General features: G+C 36.2%; 1 protein-coding gene across 1 annotated transcript in view; it reads left to right on the top strand.

Annotated features, from left to right (window-relative positions):
- Nucleotides 1–21,230, top strand: part of Pde3b (phosphodiesterase 3B) — a 119,145-nt gene that overhangs the window by 92,812 nt on the left and 5,103 nt on the right. Inside the window, 6 exon segments of the mRNA XM_032895065.1 lie at nt 6,287–6,426; nt 7,447–7,584; nt 9,517–9,628; nt 11,269–11,382; nt 17,057–17,256; nt 20,531–20,734. Of these exon segments, the coding sequence (XP_032750956.1) occupies nt 6,287–6,426; nt 7,447–7,584; nt 9,517–9,628; nt 11,269–11,382; nt 17,057–17,256; nt 20,531–20,734 (908 nt within the window).

The raw sequence follows: 21,230 nt of genomic DNA, 5'->3' as shown, positions 1-21,230 counted from the left end.
TCCTCTGGAAGAATAGTCAGTACTGTTAACTGCTGATCCATCTCTCTAGCCCTCTGCCTTAAAATTTAAAAAGGGGGCTGAGGATATAGCTCAGTGGGAGAGCTCTTACCTACCACCACCAGTAAGGTCCTAGTTCAGTACATGTAGATTTACCTGACTCAGCAATACTGCAGTCCAGCGAATACCAGGAAAACACACTTAGTGCATCCTTAGTCATAGTGCCGGCGGGGGAGCAGTACAAACTCCAGCTTCTGAGTCAATAAACGCTAGAGGTATATGACTTCTGTAAATTGTGTTTAGCAGTTACAGTAATGGACTTTTGATATATGGTTCAACAACATAAATAATATTGTATTAAGTGAAAGAAGCCAGGTTCAAAATATTTACATTTTATACATTCATAATATTAACATATAATAAAATACTATATTATTACATCTACAAGAAATTCTCAAAGGGCAATAAATGCAATCTCAGAACAGTTGGGATCTAAAAGCATGGTGGAGATTAACAACAAACATGCATGAGGGATGTTTTGTAGATGGTGAGAATGTTCTAAAAGTAGGTTAACATGATCATTGTGTAACCTTACATTTACTATACATGTTTATTTGTATACTTGAGTACAAGCTGAATTTTCTTTTATTCACCCAAATTCAGGTGTTAACACCTGAATGTGTTGGGGCCCTTGGGAGGTAATAAGACCGTGAATGTGAGATTATTTCCTTTAGAGGGGGCTCACTAGAATTTTGTAGCTTTCTTTTCTACTATGTGTGCAACTGGCCTTCTGAAACTTGAGAACCTTACCAGAATACCACTGCACTGACACTCTTACCTCTACACTGTGAGAAAAAAAATGTTGTTCATAAGCCACCAATATGAGATATTCTGCTATAGTGTCCTCATCTGATGTGGTGAGTTTTAAATGCATGCAATTACACTTAATACAGCTTTTAGGAAATAATTGTTTTACTATTTTTCATAGTTCTGTGGAATGATTGGTCTTAGAGGATAGATTCCTACTTGAGTACATGTGACCGGGGTAGGCAGCAATCATGTGAAGTGTTACCAGGCTGACTTTTTTGAAATTCTTCTTTATTATGGCATTATATCTGTAGTTAGCAGGCTTCAGATGTTCATGAATTTTATATTCAACATATAGAGTAATTTCTGTTTCCCACCAGAGCACGGGGTGGTTTATGTTCTAGAAACTCAGTCAAAAACCCAGTCACTAGAGAGATGGCTCAGTGGTTAAGAGCACTGACTGCCCTTCCAGAAGTCCTGAGTTCAAATCCCAGCAACCACATGGTGGCTCACAACCATCTGTAATGAGATCTGTTGCCCTCTTCTGATGTGTCTGAAGACAGCTACAGTGTACTTATATATAATAAATAAATCTTAAAAAATATATTTCTTTTATCTTGAACTTAAATGGCTAAATATTTTATGCTGTAAATTTTCATGTTTTGTGAGATTAGAGGACTTTTAATTTTATCTGAGTAAGTTGAAATTCTTAAAAATTATTTATTCTTTTATTAAAAAGATTTTTAAAATCTCAAATAATATATATCCTGATTATGGTTCCCCTTTCTCTACTACTCCCAGTTGCTGCCCACCTTCTTCCCATCTGGATTCAGTCCTTTTCTGTCTCTCATTATTTAAAAAAAGTCTAAGAGATCATAATATATGATAATGATATGGTAAAACAAAAACTAGCACATCAGAGTTGGACAAGACACAAGAATCAGAGACCCACTTCTTAGCTGACCCAGGAATCTGACAAACTCATTAAACTGGTATCCATAATAAATACGCAGAGGCCTCAGAGTGCCTGGTGCACATCCATGCAGGTCCTATGCATGGTGCCTCAATTGCTGTGAGTTCATAAGAGCTCTGATGATGTTATTTAAATGGTCTTGTTTTGTTCAGTCCCTCTGGCTCTTAAACTCCTTCTGCCTTCTCTTCTATGGGGTTGCTTGAGGAAAGGGATTTGATGGAGACATCCATTTAGGGCTGAGTGTTCCAAGACCTCTCCCCCTTTGCATAATGTCTGACTGTGGGTCTCTGTATTTGTCCCTTCTGTTACAAGAAGAAGCTTCTCTGATGATGGTTGAGTAAGGCATTAATCTGTATATACAGAATGCAATTAGGAGTCATCTTATTGCTACAGTTTTTTTGAAAAGAAGAGTACTTCTTGATTTTCCTCTAATTCCCTGGGCTATCTAGTTCTTGGTTCTTGGTTCCCCAAGCAGTTTGAGGATAGGTTCCATCTAGTGGAGTGGGCTTTAAGTCAAATCAGTTATTGTTTGGTTACTCCCACAGCTTGTGGCATGATCACTGTAGCATACCTTGCAGGCAGAACACCATTGCCCATCCAAAGGTGTGTGGCCGGATTGGTTTTTACAGTTTTCTGTAGCTCTTAATGTTCTCTACAGTTCTTTGGTAGCACACAAAAATCTTTCCTGTACAAAGACGCCAACTCATAGGGGTTGAAGGCTCTATGAAGGCACTGGCTTGACTTCTCCATATTCAATGAATTGTGTAGGTGTTGTCTACAACAATAGGGCCTTATGTTAATATTTGGAGAGCAAATATATAGTCTTGGCCTGGGATGTTTGGGGATTCTCATGAGACCCCTGTGGCCAACAGCAATTATATGTAATGCAATCTCAGCAGTGGAAACTTCACTTGGTGACAAGAAATGGCTGATTGGGACTTTGTCTTCCCCATTATTTGGCAATTTCACTTATGTATATATGTATATGTTCTAAGCAAGCTTCTACTGTATTTGGTTTCCATAAATGGTCCTTAATCTTAGCTGTCTCTCCTCATATTCCCTCCCTCCTCTTATCTCTCCACACCACCTCTCCCATCAAGCTCCCCACTGGTTCCTTCTGTTTTAACTCCCATCCACTCATTACTATCTATTCTATTTTCCTTCTCTATTGAGATCTCTCTGTACCCCTTAGTCCTTTACATAGAACCTTTGTGGTTCTGTGGATTATAGCTTGGTTATCATGTCAAAACAGCTGATATCCACAGATCAGCAAATATATACCATTTTTTTTTTTTTTTTTTTTTTTTTTTTTTTTTTTTTTTTCGAGCTGGGGACCAACCCAGGGCCTTGTGCTTGCTAGGCAAGCGCTCTACCACTGAGCTAAATCCCAGCCCTTATATACCATTTTTGTCTTTCTGGGTCTAGGATGTCTCACTCAGGATGATTTTTTTTTCTAGTTACATCTATTTACCTCCAAATTTCATGATTTCCTTTTTTTTTTTTAAAGTGGCTGAGTAATACTATATTGTGTAAATGTACCAAATTTTCTTTATCCATTCTTCTATTTTGGGGACATCTAGTAAGTTGTTTCCAATTTTTGGCTATTACCGGTTCAGTTACAGATGAAGCAATTTCTTCTCTAAAGAGGATTACAACACTTCTATCCCACAGATTTCTAAAATGCATTACAATAGCTTATTTATTAATACCATTGACTCTCAAGAAGTCTCATGATTGCTCAAAGAGAATATGGAGTGACATTGCAGACTGCAAGTTTCCATTTCCTCCTCTTTCAGATTTTAACCAACAAATTTGGTCTATGGGAAGGCCAACAGGCATCCATCATAAAATCCAAGTTAGGCACTCTTGCCAAGAAAGGACCCAGAATTTTCATTTGTTTAAATCATTAAAAAAAAATCAGTAATACACATGAAATATCAGTGATTTTTAAATTAGATTTATCCTTTGTCAGTTTCATATACATACATAATAGATTACACTAACCCTACACCCATTTACCCCCTCTCATCCGTCTTGTTCCTCCACATAGATCCCTTTCCCAGTTGTAATGTCTGTATTTTGTGACCCACTGAGTCTAAGCAGGTGTATGTGTTTAACCATGAGTTGGGAGCTTAGTGGACTACCTAGTAGATAGACATCTGAAGATAGCCCCTTGTACCCTTTGTCTTTTAGAGGCAACAGGTTAACAGAGAGATGTAAAATATGTGTTGTTTTCTTGAATGTTTCTTTTAATGTCTCCTTTTCTTATAAACAGTAACCAGTTCTCTTAATTCCAGGTCAGCCCTTCTCCCATTTTCCAGCCCAGCCCCTTCAAAGCTTTCTCCCCACCATTCCTCCCTCAGTTCTCCAACAGTCTGCTGAAACAGTCCCTTCTCCCAGTTTTCCCAGTACTAGTGGCCCCACGCTGTAGACAGTGGTGCTAGCCTCTCTGCTCAGCTCAGTCTCTCCTGGCTCAGCTCTCGCCAGCTGTCTTCTCTTCTCACTCTGCCATCCCAGTTCATCTCCTAGTGTCTGTTAACAACCTTCTCTGGCTGGCTCACGTGCCCCTGGCTTCTATTTTCACTGGAAAGTGGGGCTTCAGATAAAGAAGCACTTTTTGAATGAAGTAATGAGTATTTTATTTGGAAAATAATATTTATAAACAATAGTACTTTCTAACCTTAATGTTTGCTGTAATTCCTGTACGTTAGGCAAAGAATTGATTAAATCTTTAAATCACATTTTATGTTTAAGGTCTAGTAAGTTGGTTTAGTTACTGTCAACATTTTCTAGTGAAGAGAACTCTTGCCACTGAGTTTAAGTACAAACCTCAGGTTTTGAACCTACTTCTGAAGTTTAACGTCAGTAATTACATTTATTATCTTTTTTTTTAACCTTTATGAGTAGTAGCTCTTTAAGTTGTCCATGATGGCTTCTACTTAGTGATCAGCTTCCTTGGTTGCTAGGATTATAGGCATGGGACACTGCCCTGCTTAGTGAGGACACTCAAGAACTCAGAAGAGGCAGCATACTATCTCATGTCTGTAACTGCAGCACTTGGAAGAGTGAAACATGGGGCTTGCTGTGAGTTCAAGGCCCAGGTTGAGCCACAAATTTACAGTTCTAGGCTAGGCCATGTGTGTACATGTGCACGCATGTGCATGTGCGCGCGCGCACACACACACACACACACACACACACACACACACACACACACACACACACACACACACACAGAGGACATTTCCTCCAATACACACAAAAAAAACCAAACAAAAAGCCTAGGTTTATTTTTAAAAATCTAGCCAGGCCTATTGTGTGGTTGAGGTGAGGGGATTGGTTGTCGAGGGGACTGGGCAATTTAGTGAGATGCCATCTCAGTAAATAAACAGAACAAAGGTTTTAAAATCCTGTTTGTTGAAGAACATACAGAACCTAAGTTTAAAGCTTGATGAATTTTTATACATTGTACAATCTGTACCCAGATCTAGAAACTAAATGTTATCTTAAAATTTCCCTTTATGCACCCTTGCAGCTGTGCCCCTAAGGTAAATGATTTCCCTGTCTTTCAGTGCTTGTGTATACCACTCATGCATATCATAAAACTTTTAAAATGGATTGTGTTTGTGAATGATGGCAGGTTGAGGGTGGGGGGCCCTTCATACCATGGTGTGCATGTGGGGATCAGACAACGCTGAGTCGGTTTTCTCTTTCCATCTGTATATGGGTTTGTATGCCTGATTGAACTCAGATGGCCAGGCTGTGTGACAGGCGTGGCCAGCTCACTGGGTGAAGTAACAGGTTTGAGACTTTTTAAAAGAACATTTCATAAGGAGAATAGCAGGATGTGGACTTTCTCCCTGCCTTTCTTCATTGATCATTTTTGTGTTTACAAACTCACTCACATTGTATGTAATTACATTTATTCTTGTTGCTTACTAGCGTATGAATCTCTCACAGGAAAATTTCCTGTTTAGAGTATTATAAATAAAACAAAAAATGTTTTAAACATATGAATAAATACTATTTGGCTACTGGTGTTACTCTGCTTTTCCATGTAACTTGAAAAAAGAATATTATTAAACAAATAAACAGAGAAATAACTCAGAATTTGTCATTTTGTGGTTGAAATTTTACATATTTCTTAATTGTGTGCACATATAATTATGAATTGAGAGGTTTTGTTTCATAATCTCATGTGAGGATTATTTATACTAAATTGGCAAGAAGTGTGTTGATAGGGATTATCCTTTTGTTTCTCACTTTTATAGAGATATCTACCCCTTCCTGTCATCGATGCGTAAATGTGAAATGTTTGTGTTGTCTGAGCATAAGACCCCAGTACACAGAGTCAGCAAGATAGAGTCTGGTGTGAATAAATGCTTTAACCTGAGCTGGAGTATGGTTCACTCTATCAAAACAGTTTTACATCAGCGACCAGGTTTTGTAATAAGCTACATGTTTAAGGCACATCTTATTTCTATTTATTACTATATATATTTTTGAAAGGTGAAGAAGACAGCACTGTGTTCTCAAAAGAACGATTGAACATTGTGGAAACTCAAGAAGAAGAGACAGTGAAGAAAGACTGCAGGGAATTATTTTTGGAAGGTGATAATCACCTAATGGAAGAGGCCCAGCAACCAAATGTAAAAGACACTTTCAATATCATTATGTTAGAGTGAAGTATGACACAAGTTAGCACTGCTTCATTATTGTTAAACAGCATAATTACCAGTTTAATGAAATTTTAATTTTTTTTACTGAGAAATCACAATTTATGGAATAGTGCTTGGGTTATTAATAACAGATCTAAGTCAATTCCAGTGAACAGAAAGATTTATGTTTTTATGAAAATTTTATATAATTTTATAGTAGATATATTTTATTCTGTTATTATATTTTTAAAATGCAGAGACATGTACATAGTTACTAAAAATGAAGAGAATAATTATTTAACAGACTAGCAAGTTGCTCAGTTGGTAAAGGTGCTTGCTGACAAGCCTGGTGATCTGAGTTCGATCCCTGAGTCCACATGGTGGAAGGAGAGAACTATAACACCAAAAAATTATCCTTTGACATTCACAGACACACTGTCACATGTGTGAATGCAAACACACAAAATATTAAAAGCAGAATGATTACCATTTTTCTCTAGTTCAGTATTGAAATTTGTAGGAAAAAAATCCTATTCTTTATTTGGGGCTACTACTCTAGTAAGAAGTACCACTGTTCTGAGATAAGCTTAGGTTTTTTTCCTTTTGCTTTGGTACATATAATGTTTAAGATGAAAATAATGGATTTTAGATTTATGTAGTCATTTGAAGCTAAGCTTAATTATATATTAATGATATATAAGTGTTTAAAGTCTTTATATGGCATTTAACAAAGAGAATAAATAGAAGACAAGATAAAAGAATATTTGGGAAAACCACTACAGAAATGATGGCTAACTACTGTTAGTGCCTTAAGCATTTTCATTTAGATATGGATTTAAAAACATGTATGCTCTCACACATAATACTAATTTTTTTAAAAATAATTTTATACTGACTATATATTAAAATGATAATATTTTAGATGTATTGGTTTGAAGACAATATATGGCTTAAGTTCACTGAAGAAGAAATATTTGTAAAAAGTAAAGTTGTTTTTTCTCCTTTGTTCAGATTGACCAGGAAGTATTATTGGACCCGATGTTAGTGGAAGATTATGATTCATTAATAGAAAAGATGAGCAACTGGAACTTTCAGATTTTTGAGCTTGTAGAAAAAATGGGAGAAAAATCAGGAAGGATTCTCAGTCAGGTTTGTCTTCATATCTCTACTTTAGTACTATATTTTTTCAGCTATTGATAAAAGTAAAATCTAAATAATTTTACCGGTTTAAGTACAAGTTCAGAAATGGCATTGTCAATAAATTTATCTTTCAAGTAGCCTTGAAAACATACAGTTAAATGTACATGATAAACGTGTTTTATATTCTATGCTATTATTGATATACAAAGTACATTTGATATATATATAAATATATATGAAAATCATTAATTCGAGTATATTAATGAGATTTAAGCTCAGCTAACATAATAATAAAGATTTACTTTTTCTTGATTCTTGAGATTTGAAAGGACCTGAAAGATGATTTAGTTCTAACTACTAAAATGTGAATAGTATTTTTTTTACCTTTCTTACCTAGAGCTTGGGTGACTAGTTCATTTCATAAATAGACCAAGAGTCAGAGTTCTACCTAATCATTCTGTATAACAATTGACCTTCCTATATAGAAAAATTTTAATTCTGCAACATGGCTGCTCTGATCACATCCAAAGAACTTCTTGGCCTGTACGAGCTGGCTGAAATGCAGACATGTCTTTAGTATACACCTTCAGTCTAATTGAAGGGCAGACAAAGTGACGAATGAGTCAGAGATAGATGATGGCCAACTTTCAGGAGAAAAGCTATTTAAGAGCAGTGCTGGGACAGTGAAGGTCATTCAGTGAGTTCATCAGTGAGTTGGAAGTTGAGTCTATTGGGAGTCAGTTCAGTTCAGTTGAGTGGAATTGTGTTTGGTGCAGGTCAGTCACTTTGTCAGTGAGTTGTGAGTGAGTGTAGTGAGCACAGTGCAGTCAGTTAATGCAGTACAGTGAGTGTAGTGTAGTGTAGTGAGTACAGTGCATTGAGTGCAATGCAGTGAGGGTGAACAGTGAGTGTGGTGCAGTGAGGGCAGTGTAGCAAGTGCAGTGGAGTGCACTGAGTGCAGTACACTGAGTGCTGTGCACCGAGTGGAGTGAGATGAGTGCAGTGTGGTGGGTGCAGTTTGTGCAGTGCAGTGAGTGGAGTGCGGTGAGTGTAGTTCATGCAGCTAGTGAGTTCATGCAGTTCAGTACAAGTCAGTGAGGCAGCTGAGGCCAGAGAATAAGAGGGAGCCATAAGACTAAAACAAATTGCCAGAGTTAGTTTGAGGCCAAGCAGAGCAATTTAATGAGAAGTTGAGAGAAGCCAGAGTGAATCAGTCAGCTTGGAGAAGAGTTTGAACCAGCCAGCCAGAGTTCAGAACTAGAAACTTCATTCAGTGGTAAACATCCAAGATAACAGTTACATCAGGCAAATAAAAGTTAAAATATGAATCTGATTAATTCTTTTAATGTCTTTTCTATGAGATACAAAACATAAAGGGATACTTAATGTTACTTTTTGGGAAAATATTTTTTGAGAAGTTAATAATGAACAAACTTAAAGAAATACACTGAGAGATTTGGAGAGATGGTTCAGGAATTATGAGCACTTGCTGCTTTTCCAGAGGACCTGAGTTTAGATCCCAGTGCCCATGTCAGGTGACTCAGAAGTTGCTGTAACATCAGCTTGAGGGAATCCCACAACCTTTTCTGAACTCCTCAGGAACCTGCACACATACCCTCCTCCCAAACACAGGTAAAATTAAATCAGTATGGTGGGTTTGGCGCCATAGTCTGTAATCCCAGTTATTTGAGAAGCTGAAGCAGGAGGATGTCAAGTTCAAGGCCAGCCTAGACAACTAAAAGAGACTCTGCCCTAAAAACCAAGAAGGTCTCATAACTCAGTAAATAGACTTCTTATCTAACATTGGGAGGCCTGGAATTCAATCCCAATACCATGAGAAAAATAAAATACATGCATGGTCATATTTCTAAATTACCATAAACTGAACTACAGAGAGACATTCTGATTTTTAAAGTGAACTTCATTTTATTTTACACTTAGGTTATGTATACTTTATTTCAAGATACTGGTTTATTGGAAACATTTAAAATTCCCACTCAAGAATTTATGAATTATTTTCATGCACTAGAAAATGGCTACCGAGATATTCCATGTGAGTATTTGCATACCTGTTTAAGTTCTAAAAACTTGTTGTCTTTCTTTTTAGATAAGTCCTGAAATAATTTTAGAAATACACATTTGAGAAATTTTCAAATAGATATTTTAAAAGAATATTTATATCCTATTAGTTGGTATTAACTGACTTGTTAATTTTGATATATGCCCTCCAAGCCTTCCTTATTAATCTTTTTATAAAATGGATCATAATTCAATATATATCTATCAGTTTTCTTCACTTAAATGTAGTGTAGTACCTATTATTTTGTGTGTATGTATGTACGTGCACTTGTGTTATAGGTGTGTACATGCATATGTAGGACAAATTAACTGAGGTTTACTTTTTCCTGGAGCTCAGCAAATAGGCCAGTCTAGCTAGCCAGTGAGTCCCAAGGATTTTTCTGTCCCTGTCTGTCCCAGTATTGGATTTGCAAGTATACACCACTGGGCCTGGCTTTTTTTTTTCTTCTCTTTAATCTGAATTCTAGGGCTCAAATTAAAAGTCTTTGTGGTTGCAAAATAAACACTTCACTGACTGAACAAGCCCGGTGTATGTATGTATGTGTGTGTGTGTGTGTGTGTGTGTGTGTGTGTGTGTGTGTGTGTGTGTACAGTATATCACTTACTTGTATGCCTTGTATTTATGAATGTTAAATCAACAATTTCAGAAAATTGTTCACTTACACACAATTTTCTATTTTAAATTTCATAATGACTTTTTGAATGATTTTTAATTTTTATACTAATATAATTTGAATTTCTAATATGAAATATATGATTTTTTATGTGTTAGACCTTTCTGTAGTTTCCCTCCTTATGAACACATAAAATGTAAATTATTCCTAAATTAGCATAATAATACTACTTTATAGTTTAAAGTGTGTCAAGCTTTCATTTCCATTTGTCTTCATAGGAAACCGAAGAAATTAGTATTTCTCACTTTTTGGCCCAAAACATAGGTATATAGACTATATAACTCTTCAGTGAGCAAAATATTTGTGTGTGTGTGTGTGTGTGTGTGCGCGCGTGCGCGCATGTGTGTACAAGTGTACCACCGTTGTACTCAAAGAGAGACTGAGGATGACTGAGGATCACTCTCCTGGACACAGGGTCTCTTACTGAACCTGTATCTATGCTGCAGACAGGGAAGCTCCAATTATCTTCTTGTTTCAGGTCCCCCTGCAGCAGCCCCTCCCAGCACTGGGATTGCAGTGTATATATGATTATGCCCTGCTTTCCATTTGGGTACAGAATCTGAATTCAAATCTTCATTCTTACCCATTGGGTCATCTTTTCTGTTACCCAAACTATTCTATATTGTGTCTCTATAATCCAGATACCACATTATAATATAATCACAACAGAGATCTCAATAATTTTTCAATACCTTTCAGTTATCTTTGTCTTCCTGTATATTCTTTGGGCCTTTACTATGTTTTTGTACTTTATTTGAAAAGAGTACCTTTTTTATATTAAAAGAGTACTTTTACTATATCAGAATATCTTAAAATAAAATTATGTGAAATACCTTATTTGTTGGGATATAGTATAACTAGAAATTTTTCTTCACTTTCAAATGTCTTATGCCAAACCTAAACAGAATGATGCTATAATCAAGTATTTTGTTAACTTCAGATCACAATCGTGTGCATGCCACAGATGTCCTACATGCTGTTTGGTATTTGACAACACGACCAATTCCTGGCTTACAGCAGCTCCATAATAACCATGAAACAGAAACCAAAGCAGGTACTTCCTCCTACAAATATTTATTTTAATTATGTAACTAGAAATAATAAATTAAGTTGTCTTATATAAGTACATCTAATCTCTAAAAATTTCTTTAATTAGGCTTTGGTACACATAAAGGATTGTGTAAGTTACAATGCTTAACATGATATAAAATTTTAAACTTGTTAACATCTTAAGATCTAGATCATGATCCAGTGTGTAGCATGTTACCTCTCTTCTCAGTGTACTGAGATAGATATTATCTTGGATATTTTGATACTTTTTGTTTCAGGTCTATTATGTGTATTTAAAATATACAATAATACCAAACAAAAGGGATACAGTTAATATTTTCATAGGGGTATTTATGTAATATTTACAAACATTGTAAATTGTGTTTCAACAAGTTAATACTATCCATCACTGTTTAAATTAGCTTCATGTATTATAAAGTTCCTGTGTCTCTTACTTGAACTTATGGTCATGAAATACTCTAGTAAAATATATACACCAGAGTAGATTTTGTGTGGAATACAGAGTTACACATTCTTACTTGTAACACTGGGGACATAATGTTTAGTAGCTCCTGCTGACTAAGAAGTCATGCATGTGTGCTGGAGAACTCGCAGTTAAGAGTGCCTGCTGTTCTTCAGGTTCATTTTTAGCACTCCTGTTGGGGGGCTCACAATCCAGCTCCAAGGCACCTTTTGGGGTTTTTTTGGCCTTGCCAGAACTCGTGAGTACATTCATACACACACACATACACACACATACACACACACACACACACACACACATTCTCTCTCTCTCTCTCTCTCTCTCTCTCTCTCTCTCTCTCTCTCTCTCTCTCTCTGTGTGTCTGTCTGTCAAATAAATCAATGAATATCTTAGATTCTCAATAAGGGTTAGTTCAGATGCTAGAAAGACAGATTGACCAAGAGAGGATAAGAGAGAGAGACAGAGACAGAGGTGAGAAAGAGAGAAATTGTCTCTCTACTCAGCAGAGTTTTCTAGGGAGGGCTCTAAACTCAGTTAAGATTTTGCCTGCAAAATAGTGGACAGCTGATGAATTTGAAAATCAGTACCTAGAAGGATCTTTGAGTTCTGATGGCAAAGTTACCACATCTGAATATTAATTCCATCCCAATACCACAGTCCTTTAACACTTAAGGAGATGAATTTTATGTGATACCCAGAGTATGAGGACTTACATGAAATGGTTTCCACTTGTGTAAGTTGCATTTCAAGATGACTGGCCAATCTACCTGTGCTCATGGCATCTTTTGCAGATAGGTTTCTTTTATGGAGCCTCTGTAGAGCACTGAATGGGAATTATAATATATAAATCTATAACTTTTTAGATAAAATCAAGCTGTCTTCCTCAGATAGCTCTTCTCTTTTTGTTCATAGAGTATTACTGTATTCTGGTGCATTTTGAAAAATGGCCATAGAAACTAGGTTACTAAATGATGTGCTGATAATTACTTAGGACTCTCTGGTCCTTTCATTCTTTATACCTTTTTATAGCCTCATAGGAAAGCTGGAACCAGCAAACTGAAGGGGGCCAAAAGGCTAGGCTTACAGATGGATCTTTGTCTGCTTTCTCAAAATAGATATGTTTAACTTTATAGGCTCAGACAAGGGAGTCTGTTGATTGGATAGTAGGGAACAGTAAAATTACCAGTGAATACAGCATTAAGAAGAGACTCTTGTTCATTTGGTCAATAAAAAGAAAAGTTTAGAGAAAGGATCTGAAGTCATTGTTAGATAGAGAAGATTAGAAAATTAGCAAGGAATTGTAGGGGAGGTATTGAATGGGGGATATTGACTTTCTATGTGAGCAGGTAGCAAACTGTCTCTTCTCCATGAGAAAATTGACAAAATTACCTAACATTATTTGCTGTGGAGGTTTTCAGTAATCAGCTGGACAAAATAATGTCTTCCCATTTTAATTATCAATCCCTCACCTTTTGTACTCCAGTTCTCATTCAGTAGGCTTATGAATATAGTAGCAGATATAGTAAGAGTAAAGCATGTATGTGTACAGCCTCAATGTCCTGGGCTTTTTCTTATTGACGTTGGCTTGGCTCAGTTCTCTGCTGAATACTCACCATGCTAATAGCAGAGACCAAAGATAAGCCCTCAATTTGACACCATTCCCTGGGGGATCCAGCCATGTCTAGTGGTAGGTTTATTAAAGTGGATTCTTTCTTTGTGGAAGATAAAGTATTCTTGTTTGTTTGTTTGATTAGTTTTTTTTTGTTTTTTTTTTGATTAGTCTTTTGTTGTTTTTTTTGTTTGTGTTTGAGACAGGGTTTCTTTGTTGCCCTGTCAGTCTTGGAACTCTCTATTGACTGGGCTGGTTCTGCCTCCAAAGTGCTGGGATTAAAGTCGTGTACTACTGCACCAGGCTGACAAAGCATTCTTTCCTCAGATACAGAGTTGCCTTCACTGTCATCATTAATGAGTTTGCTAGGTGCTTTATTTATTATGTTATTATAGACAGTACTACGCCAGGTCAAATAACTCATTTTCCTATATAAAACAAAAGCCATCTTAAGGATGGCTTTTTCTATGTCCATAGAAATTATTGATCTCTCCAAAATCATACCACCACACAGCCAGACTGAGTTAATGATGTGATGGCACATTACAAACTCCAATGTGGCACTTGTTGGATATAAACATTGTTTTGGAATTAGAGGGCTGTCACATAAGATATGGTTTGATTTCTGAGCCAGTGACCAATATATGGTATTTTTTCCTATGCCCGAAATACATCTAATTTCTTATGGTTTGCTCATGCTTTTTTGTGTCTTATTTTGGGGAGTCTTTCCTTAACCTAAGATCATGTGGGTATATATTTTCTTTAAAGCATTTCATAATTCTTTTTTTTAAAGATTTATTCATTTATTATATATAAGTACACTGTAGCTGTCTTCAGATACACCAGAAGAGGGCATTGGATCTCTTTACAGATGGTTGTGAGCCACCATGTGGTTGCTGGGAATTGAACTCAGGACCTCTGGAAGAGTAGTCGAGTGCTCTTAACCGCTGAGCCATCTCTCCAGCCCGCATTTCATACTACTTATAGTTAAGCTTAGTGATCTATTTGTAATTCTGAGATGTGGTATAACAAAGAGGACAATATTATTTTATGTGTCAATATCCAGTTGTCTCAGTAGCCTCTCTCTCTCTCCCTCCCTCCCTCCCTCTCTCCTTACCTCCCTCCCTGCCTCCCACCCTCACTACCTCCCTCCCTCCCTCCCTCTCCCCTTTCCCCTCTCTTGTATTGTCAGGAAAAGAACTGAGGACCTTGAGGGTGCTAGTCAAGCATTCTACTGAGCTACAATCCTGAGTTCTTAGTAGCATCTACTAAAAAGTTCTTCAAACATTTTAAATATAGTGGATTCCTAAATGCAATGATATCAGTGAGTTTACCTTATAAAAATGCTGTGAACATGAGTTAACATGTGAGAAAGTCCCCAGTGTCATACATAGTGCATAGCCATTTCTCAGTAGTCTCTTGGCATCCTGAATGAAAATCAACAACCAGAAGCATCAGACAGGAATTTCAGTTTTACTTCATTTATTTGTGTTTATGTCTATAATAATACCACATGTCTTTATCACTTGAGCTGTGTAGTAAGCTTTGAAATTAGGAAGTATGAGTTCTCAGTGTTGTAATGTTCTATTTTCTTTTCCTTTGAGGTGATTTTGGCCATTCAGTCTCTTGTATTTATACATTACTTGTATGTTCAGTTTACATTTTTATGTTAAAAAAGTCAGCCTGGATTTTGATTATATATAGTGTTGAATCTGCAGAACAATTTGTAAAACATTGCCTTCTTTATGTTCTGCTATATGTACTGCTATTATCAAGAATCTACTGTCTAAGTTTCAAGTAATTACTGAGTTTTTGTTTTGTTTCATTTTTAAATTTTTGTTGTTTGTTTTGTTTATTTGTTTAACACAGTATCTTATTACCCAAAATAATAAGATTTATTTATTACTTGAACTTTAAAGTGCTGGCATGTATAGGCCTGTATCACTATTCTTAACTAATTTTTTTTAGTTTAATAGGGGTATATTTTGCTGTCCTTGAATTTTAAAATTTAGTTTGTAATTTAAGGGGAAATCCACGGTGGCTATAACACGGAAATATTCAAGGTATTGACCATGATATTCATAATTAAAGTTTTGCTTGTAACAGTTTGCCTACATAATCCCTGTCTGTATATTTAACTGTTTTAAACAATTGTTGTAAGGAGTGTTAAAAGTACAGTTTTCTAAAATGCAATATAATTGAAAATATATATTGAATATGAAAATAATTAACAAAATAATGAATAAAATTAAACTATCATTTATACTTTAAAGTCATCATGTTAAAAAATCCTTGTGATATATTGACTCAAATTATGATGAAGAAATCATTTGGACTTTGACAAGGCATATTTCTAACTGATGAGCACAACTGAGGACATCTCATATTTCTTACCTTGCATTTTATATGCTGCCTGCTATAACTCCTTTTACATTCTGTCATTTCTTCCAGTCTCTTTAGCAACAATGATAGTTTGACCATTTAGTCTTAGCTAATATAAAGATATAGTGAGGTATTAGGAACTAGAATCACGGAGAAGGAAGAACACACTGTTTGTATCAGAAGGAAACTGAGGAGTGGTACCCAAGTAGTTCTCAGTTTTTCAGGCCTTCATATGCTCATATTTTTTGTTTTGTTCCACTGTAAAGAGCATCATAGGAGGGAGAGGAAGGGGAAGAGAAATTGTAGTCAGTACAGAAAGTGAAGCAGTTCTTCTGGATGAATTTTGAAAAGTAGCATTTCTATTGAAGAGCTTAGTTTGGTGACACATTAAATTTCCTCATGTTCATATTGTTTCTAAATCAAATTTTATTCCTAAGTTTTATCCATTTAGATCCTTTTCTATATCTACTATGTATACTTAGTTTTTCATTCAATATATTTTGATCATATTCTTTGCCCTCTCCCCCTTCCTCCCAAATCCTCCTCACCTCCCTACCTACCCAACTACCTGTTCCTTCTTTCCCTCTTTCTCTTTTCTTTCTCTCTCTAAAAACAAGAAAAAAACAACAAAAGGAAAATCAAAACAAACTTTGAAAAAAGAAAATTAGTCAAAGGTAACAAGACAACACACACACACACACACACACACACACACACACACACACACACACACACACACACACACACACACTAGTCTGTTTTAGTTTTAGTTAACTACCCTTGGGCATAGGGCCTGTTCTGGAGTGTGATTGGCATACTTACTTATACACCATTGGAGAAAATTGATTTTCCCTTTCCCAGGAGGTTTCATTTACAAGTAGCTTCTTGGTTATAGGCAGGACTTTGTCGACTTCCTCTTCTTGGTGCTAGTATTTTGTATGATTACTCTGTTTAACCCTTAAAAGCAAACGTTTAGAAAATTATAAACTTAAAGTTTTTGTGAATTTATTAGTCTGAAAAGCATCAACCTGGTGCCAGAATTCTCCAGTGTCCTGCAAGATAAACAATGGGAAAGTATATTCTTAAGTCCTTTGAGTCCACTTCCATAAATTAATACTGGTGCTACTTAGGAGAAACTCCATTCTTAGCATAATTGTCAGGAAGTTACATGCTAATGTTTGTTTACTCTTTATTGCCACACAGATTCAGATGCTAGACTTAGTTCTGGACAGATTGCTTACCTTTCTTCGAAGAGTTGCTGTATTCCAGATAAGAGTTATGGCTGCCTGTCTTCAAACATTCCTGCATTAGAACTGATGGCTTTATATGTGGCAGCTGCCATGCACGATTATGATCACCCAGGAAGAACAAATGCATTCCTAGTGGCTACAAATGCACCTCAGGTAGTAAAGAATTTTTCAGAAGCTTAAGAATAATTCCAAAAGTTGTTTATAACCCATGCCATATCAGTCTGTCTTTCTTGTGAGTCATGTTTTCTGTAAACCCTTCATTGTGCTTAACTGATGAAAGCACATGATGATGAATGCAAAGGAAATTTTAAAAAATTAGTTTCTTCAGCTATAAAAAGAATAACTCCATGTTTCATGAATTCTAGATCTTGATTGAAATATTTTTGTCTTTTATCTAAAACTCTGATTGGATCTTTGTTCTTTCTAACTGGGTCTATAGCATAGATAAAAGTTTTAATAGCTTAAGAAAGCCTTAATGGTTTATTCTTTTTGGTTTTCTCCTATGATTTATCTTAATATCTTTACCTTCTGTTCTTTAGCTGTGAACATGTTAGTGTACTAACAGTTTCTTTTCTTGGGGTGGTGAGACGCCTTACCAGGTAGAGGCACCTCACTCCAAGCATGACAACCTGAGTTTAATCTCTGAGGCCTACTTGATAGAAAGAGAGAACTGGTTACTAAAAGCAGTCCTCAGACCTTCACACATGTGTCATGGTATGCAAATGTATCCTCATCTCACACAAACAAATATGTAAATACAAATGTGATCAAAGATAGACAATAATTTATTTTGGTATAGTATTTTATATGGAAGGAATATAGCTGATAAAGTATCAAACTCTTTTAGGGTCATATCACAATCTAAATAAAGTAGAATGAGTTCCCAGCATGAATACTTTAACTGCCGTAGTTTTAAACATGAGACCGTGTAACTAAACATAGTTTGTAGAAGAATTTAATGTGGTTTGAGATATTTGTATTGCAGACTGCTGCAGTGTGATATGTATGTTTCTAACTGTATGCCTTACATAGAGACTTGCTACTGTTTCTGATGAATTCATCTCTCTTCACTTTAGTATTCAGTGTTAACTTTAGTTCCTTTTATCATTGGTAGCCACTTTCTGTTCCTCTTTCTGTCTTGTTCAATTAGGCCATCTGTTATAAATGCAGAAGAAAAATTCTTTTAATCTCAAGTCGAAGTGTATGTGTTAGAGATAGAGAGAGAAACACACACACACACACACACACACACAGAGAGAGAGAGAGAGAGAGAGAGAGAGAGAGAGAGAGAGAGAGAGAGAGAGAGAATATGAATATAAGATTTGCGCACATTGTGATATTTGGGAGAAACTACCTGCCCACGGTTACATATTTGCAGTCTCATTCTACAGATTCAGAGGCCATTCTAACCTTCACATCACTTTGATTGACTTACTTATTTGCTAAATCATAATTCTTTGAAAAAAGCACTAGATCTGATACCAGGAGGTTTGTATTTGATTTCTGGTTTCACACGTGTTCCTGAGCTGTGTGAATGAAGATAGAAGTTCATCCCTCTGGGGCTGGAAGAGGGCTTACGTCTTAAAAGTGTCTGTGTCCAAAGCACGAGGAACTAAGATCCCTAGAACTCATGTTAAAAAGCTGGACAACAGTGACCATGTTCTTATAACCCCAGAACTGGGCAAGGGATTGCGAAGTGGGGTGTCCCTGAAGTCCATTGACTAGCTGGTCTATCCAAACAGTGAGCTTTAGAGTGTTCACTGAGGGACTGCCAACAAAAATAAAGATAGAAAGTGATCAAGAAAAGACACTATCAACCTCTGGCTTTCACATGCATTTGCAGGCACATGTTTACCCATTTACATTAATAAGTATGTATAACACAAAGTTTTTCACTGGAACAAAAATTTGTGATATTAAGGGTAAAAAGAGACAACTTAATATAAAAAGGATGTTTCTAAAAAAAAATTTGTTACTCTGATGAAATACCTAAAGCAATCATCATTTTAAAAGGAATGGTTTATTTGGCTCATCATTTTAAAAGTTTCCATTTACGTCAGTGGGTCACATTGCTTTTGGGCCTGTATGGATGTAACTCATGGTGAGGAGTGGGTAATAAAGCAAACTCCTGTGTTAAGGAAACTAGCGTGTGAAAAAAAAGAAGAACTGGCAACCAACAGGCCTTTTCAAAGGCAAGCCCAGTACTTAAGTCCTGCATTTTCCTCCAGGCAGAGGAGTCATCTCTTAATTGGAGGAAGCTTCCTGGAGAGGATGAGTTACTAGTATAGGCATCAGTACTTCAGAGGAAAGTAGGTCTCAGTATAGACGTGTAGTACGTGGCACTCAGCTAGGGAACAGACCTCCACCCACCCCATTCATATTCTTGCAGTTTCTTCTCCTTCAGAGACTCAGCAGTCAGTGTGACCCCAGAGAAAGGCTGTTTACAACACAACAGTTGACTCAGGCCTGCCACAACCTGTTCTTATTTTTTTCCTGTGTATTTGAAGTTTCTAGTAGGAGGACTCTATATACATACGGGTCTAATGGCGGCGTGCAGGCATGCTCACGTCTAGGCTCTAGTTTTCAGATCACAGTTATAGGAATCAAACTCACATGTGTTTTGCCTAATACTGCTTCCCCTGGTTTTCTGCCTTCCTTTCCCACTAGGCAGTAAGGATCAGGAAAACAAGAACAGAGTTTTGTTTCTGCTTCTTAATCCCTGCCTTTTGACACAACTTGATATGGAATTTTTTTAAAAGAATTTAGTTACTGCTTCTTTAGTAATTTTGAAAATGTTTAGTTTTAGAGCTGGTAGAAACATAAACTCTAAGTTCTACCGGTTCTGAATGCCTCTCAGGGCCTTGCACTGGTATGAGGTAGAGAAAAGCAAGCTCATACTGTTGAATTCGAGAGATTTGTGATGGTACCTGTTACATGCTTATTTATCTCTTACCACTCAGGCACTGTCAGGATGGGAATATAGACTGTGTCCTCAGACACGCGGGTCTCTGGCTTACCTGGGGCACCATTTCTTCTTTAGTTAACTCTATACTGCTGCAGAACAGAGCTGTACCCTAACCCTGTTCTGTATCCCAATAAATTTTTTATTAGAAACTTTACAACTTGAATATTTACTTCAAAAATACCTTTTATTCATTTAATCATTTGGGAGGCATCATGGTATAGCAGAGTGTTTGAAGACAAATATTTTATTTTAGATGTGCACATCAGAAGGAAAGGTGTCCTTAGCCTCTTTGCACTTTGGTCTATGTCTCTAAAATATTAACAACCTTTCATCATAGATATTAAAATCCTGTTACTGTGCCTCATTTTGTAGTAGGTATTCAGTGTTCCGAATTGTTTCTGACTGTGTGTGATTAAAGTTCCAGTGTGAGATGCATGTCTCATTTTTCTTTATTCTCTTTAGGCAGTTTTATACAATGACAGATCTGTTCTAGAAAATCATCATGCCGCATCAGCGTGGAATCTGTATCTTTCTCGCCCAGAATACAACTTCCTCCTTAACCTTGATCACATGGAATTCAAGCGTTTTCGATTTTTAGTCATAGAAGCAATCCTTGCTACAGATCTCAAAAAACATTTTGATTTCCTTGCTGAATTTAATGCCAAGGTTTGTTATATAAACTAGTGCCTGATTTTAAAAAGGAAAATTGTTGTTAGTGTTATAGATGAAAAGTGGTTTTTAATGTTAAGTTGGAATTACATAATATATGAAGTAAGAATAAATAGCTGATATTAAATAATATACTAGTTTAAATAAACTTTATTATTATGTCAATATGTCTTAAAATACTGTTGCTTGCTATGCATTCTTTTGATAGGGAGATGTATTTTAATGTGGCTTTTTATTTCAAATAGCAAGAAACCAAATAATTATATCCAAAGTGTTTATAGCAAAATTTGAGTCTCAGTGTCAAGTGAGACATTTTATTAAATTAAAATTGTGTTTCTAAGATGTCATTTTATGTCTTCTTTGCCACAACTTTCACACCTTTGTATTAGTAATTTTCTGCTGCTGACATGGCAGAAGAGCAGTGTCTCTTCTGTGTGACAAAACATTTCTCATCCCCAAATATCTATTAAAACTGCCATATGTATTTAGTCTC

Source organism: Rattus rattus, chromosome 2 (genome assembly GCF_011064425.1).
Source record: "Rattus rattus isolate New Zealand chromosome 2, Rrattus_CSIRO_v1, whole genome shotgun sequence".
Lineage (NCBI taxonomy): Eukaryota > Metazoa > Chordata > Mammalia > Rodentia > Muridae > Rattus > Rattus rattus.
The sequence above is the reverse complement of the archived record's forward strand: the minus strand, read 5'-3'. Positions and strand labels throughout refer to the sequence as shown.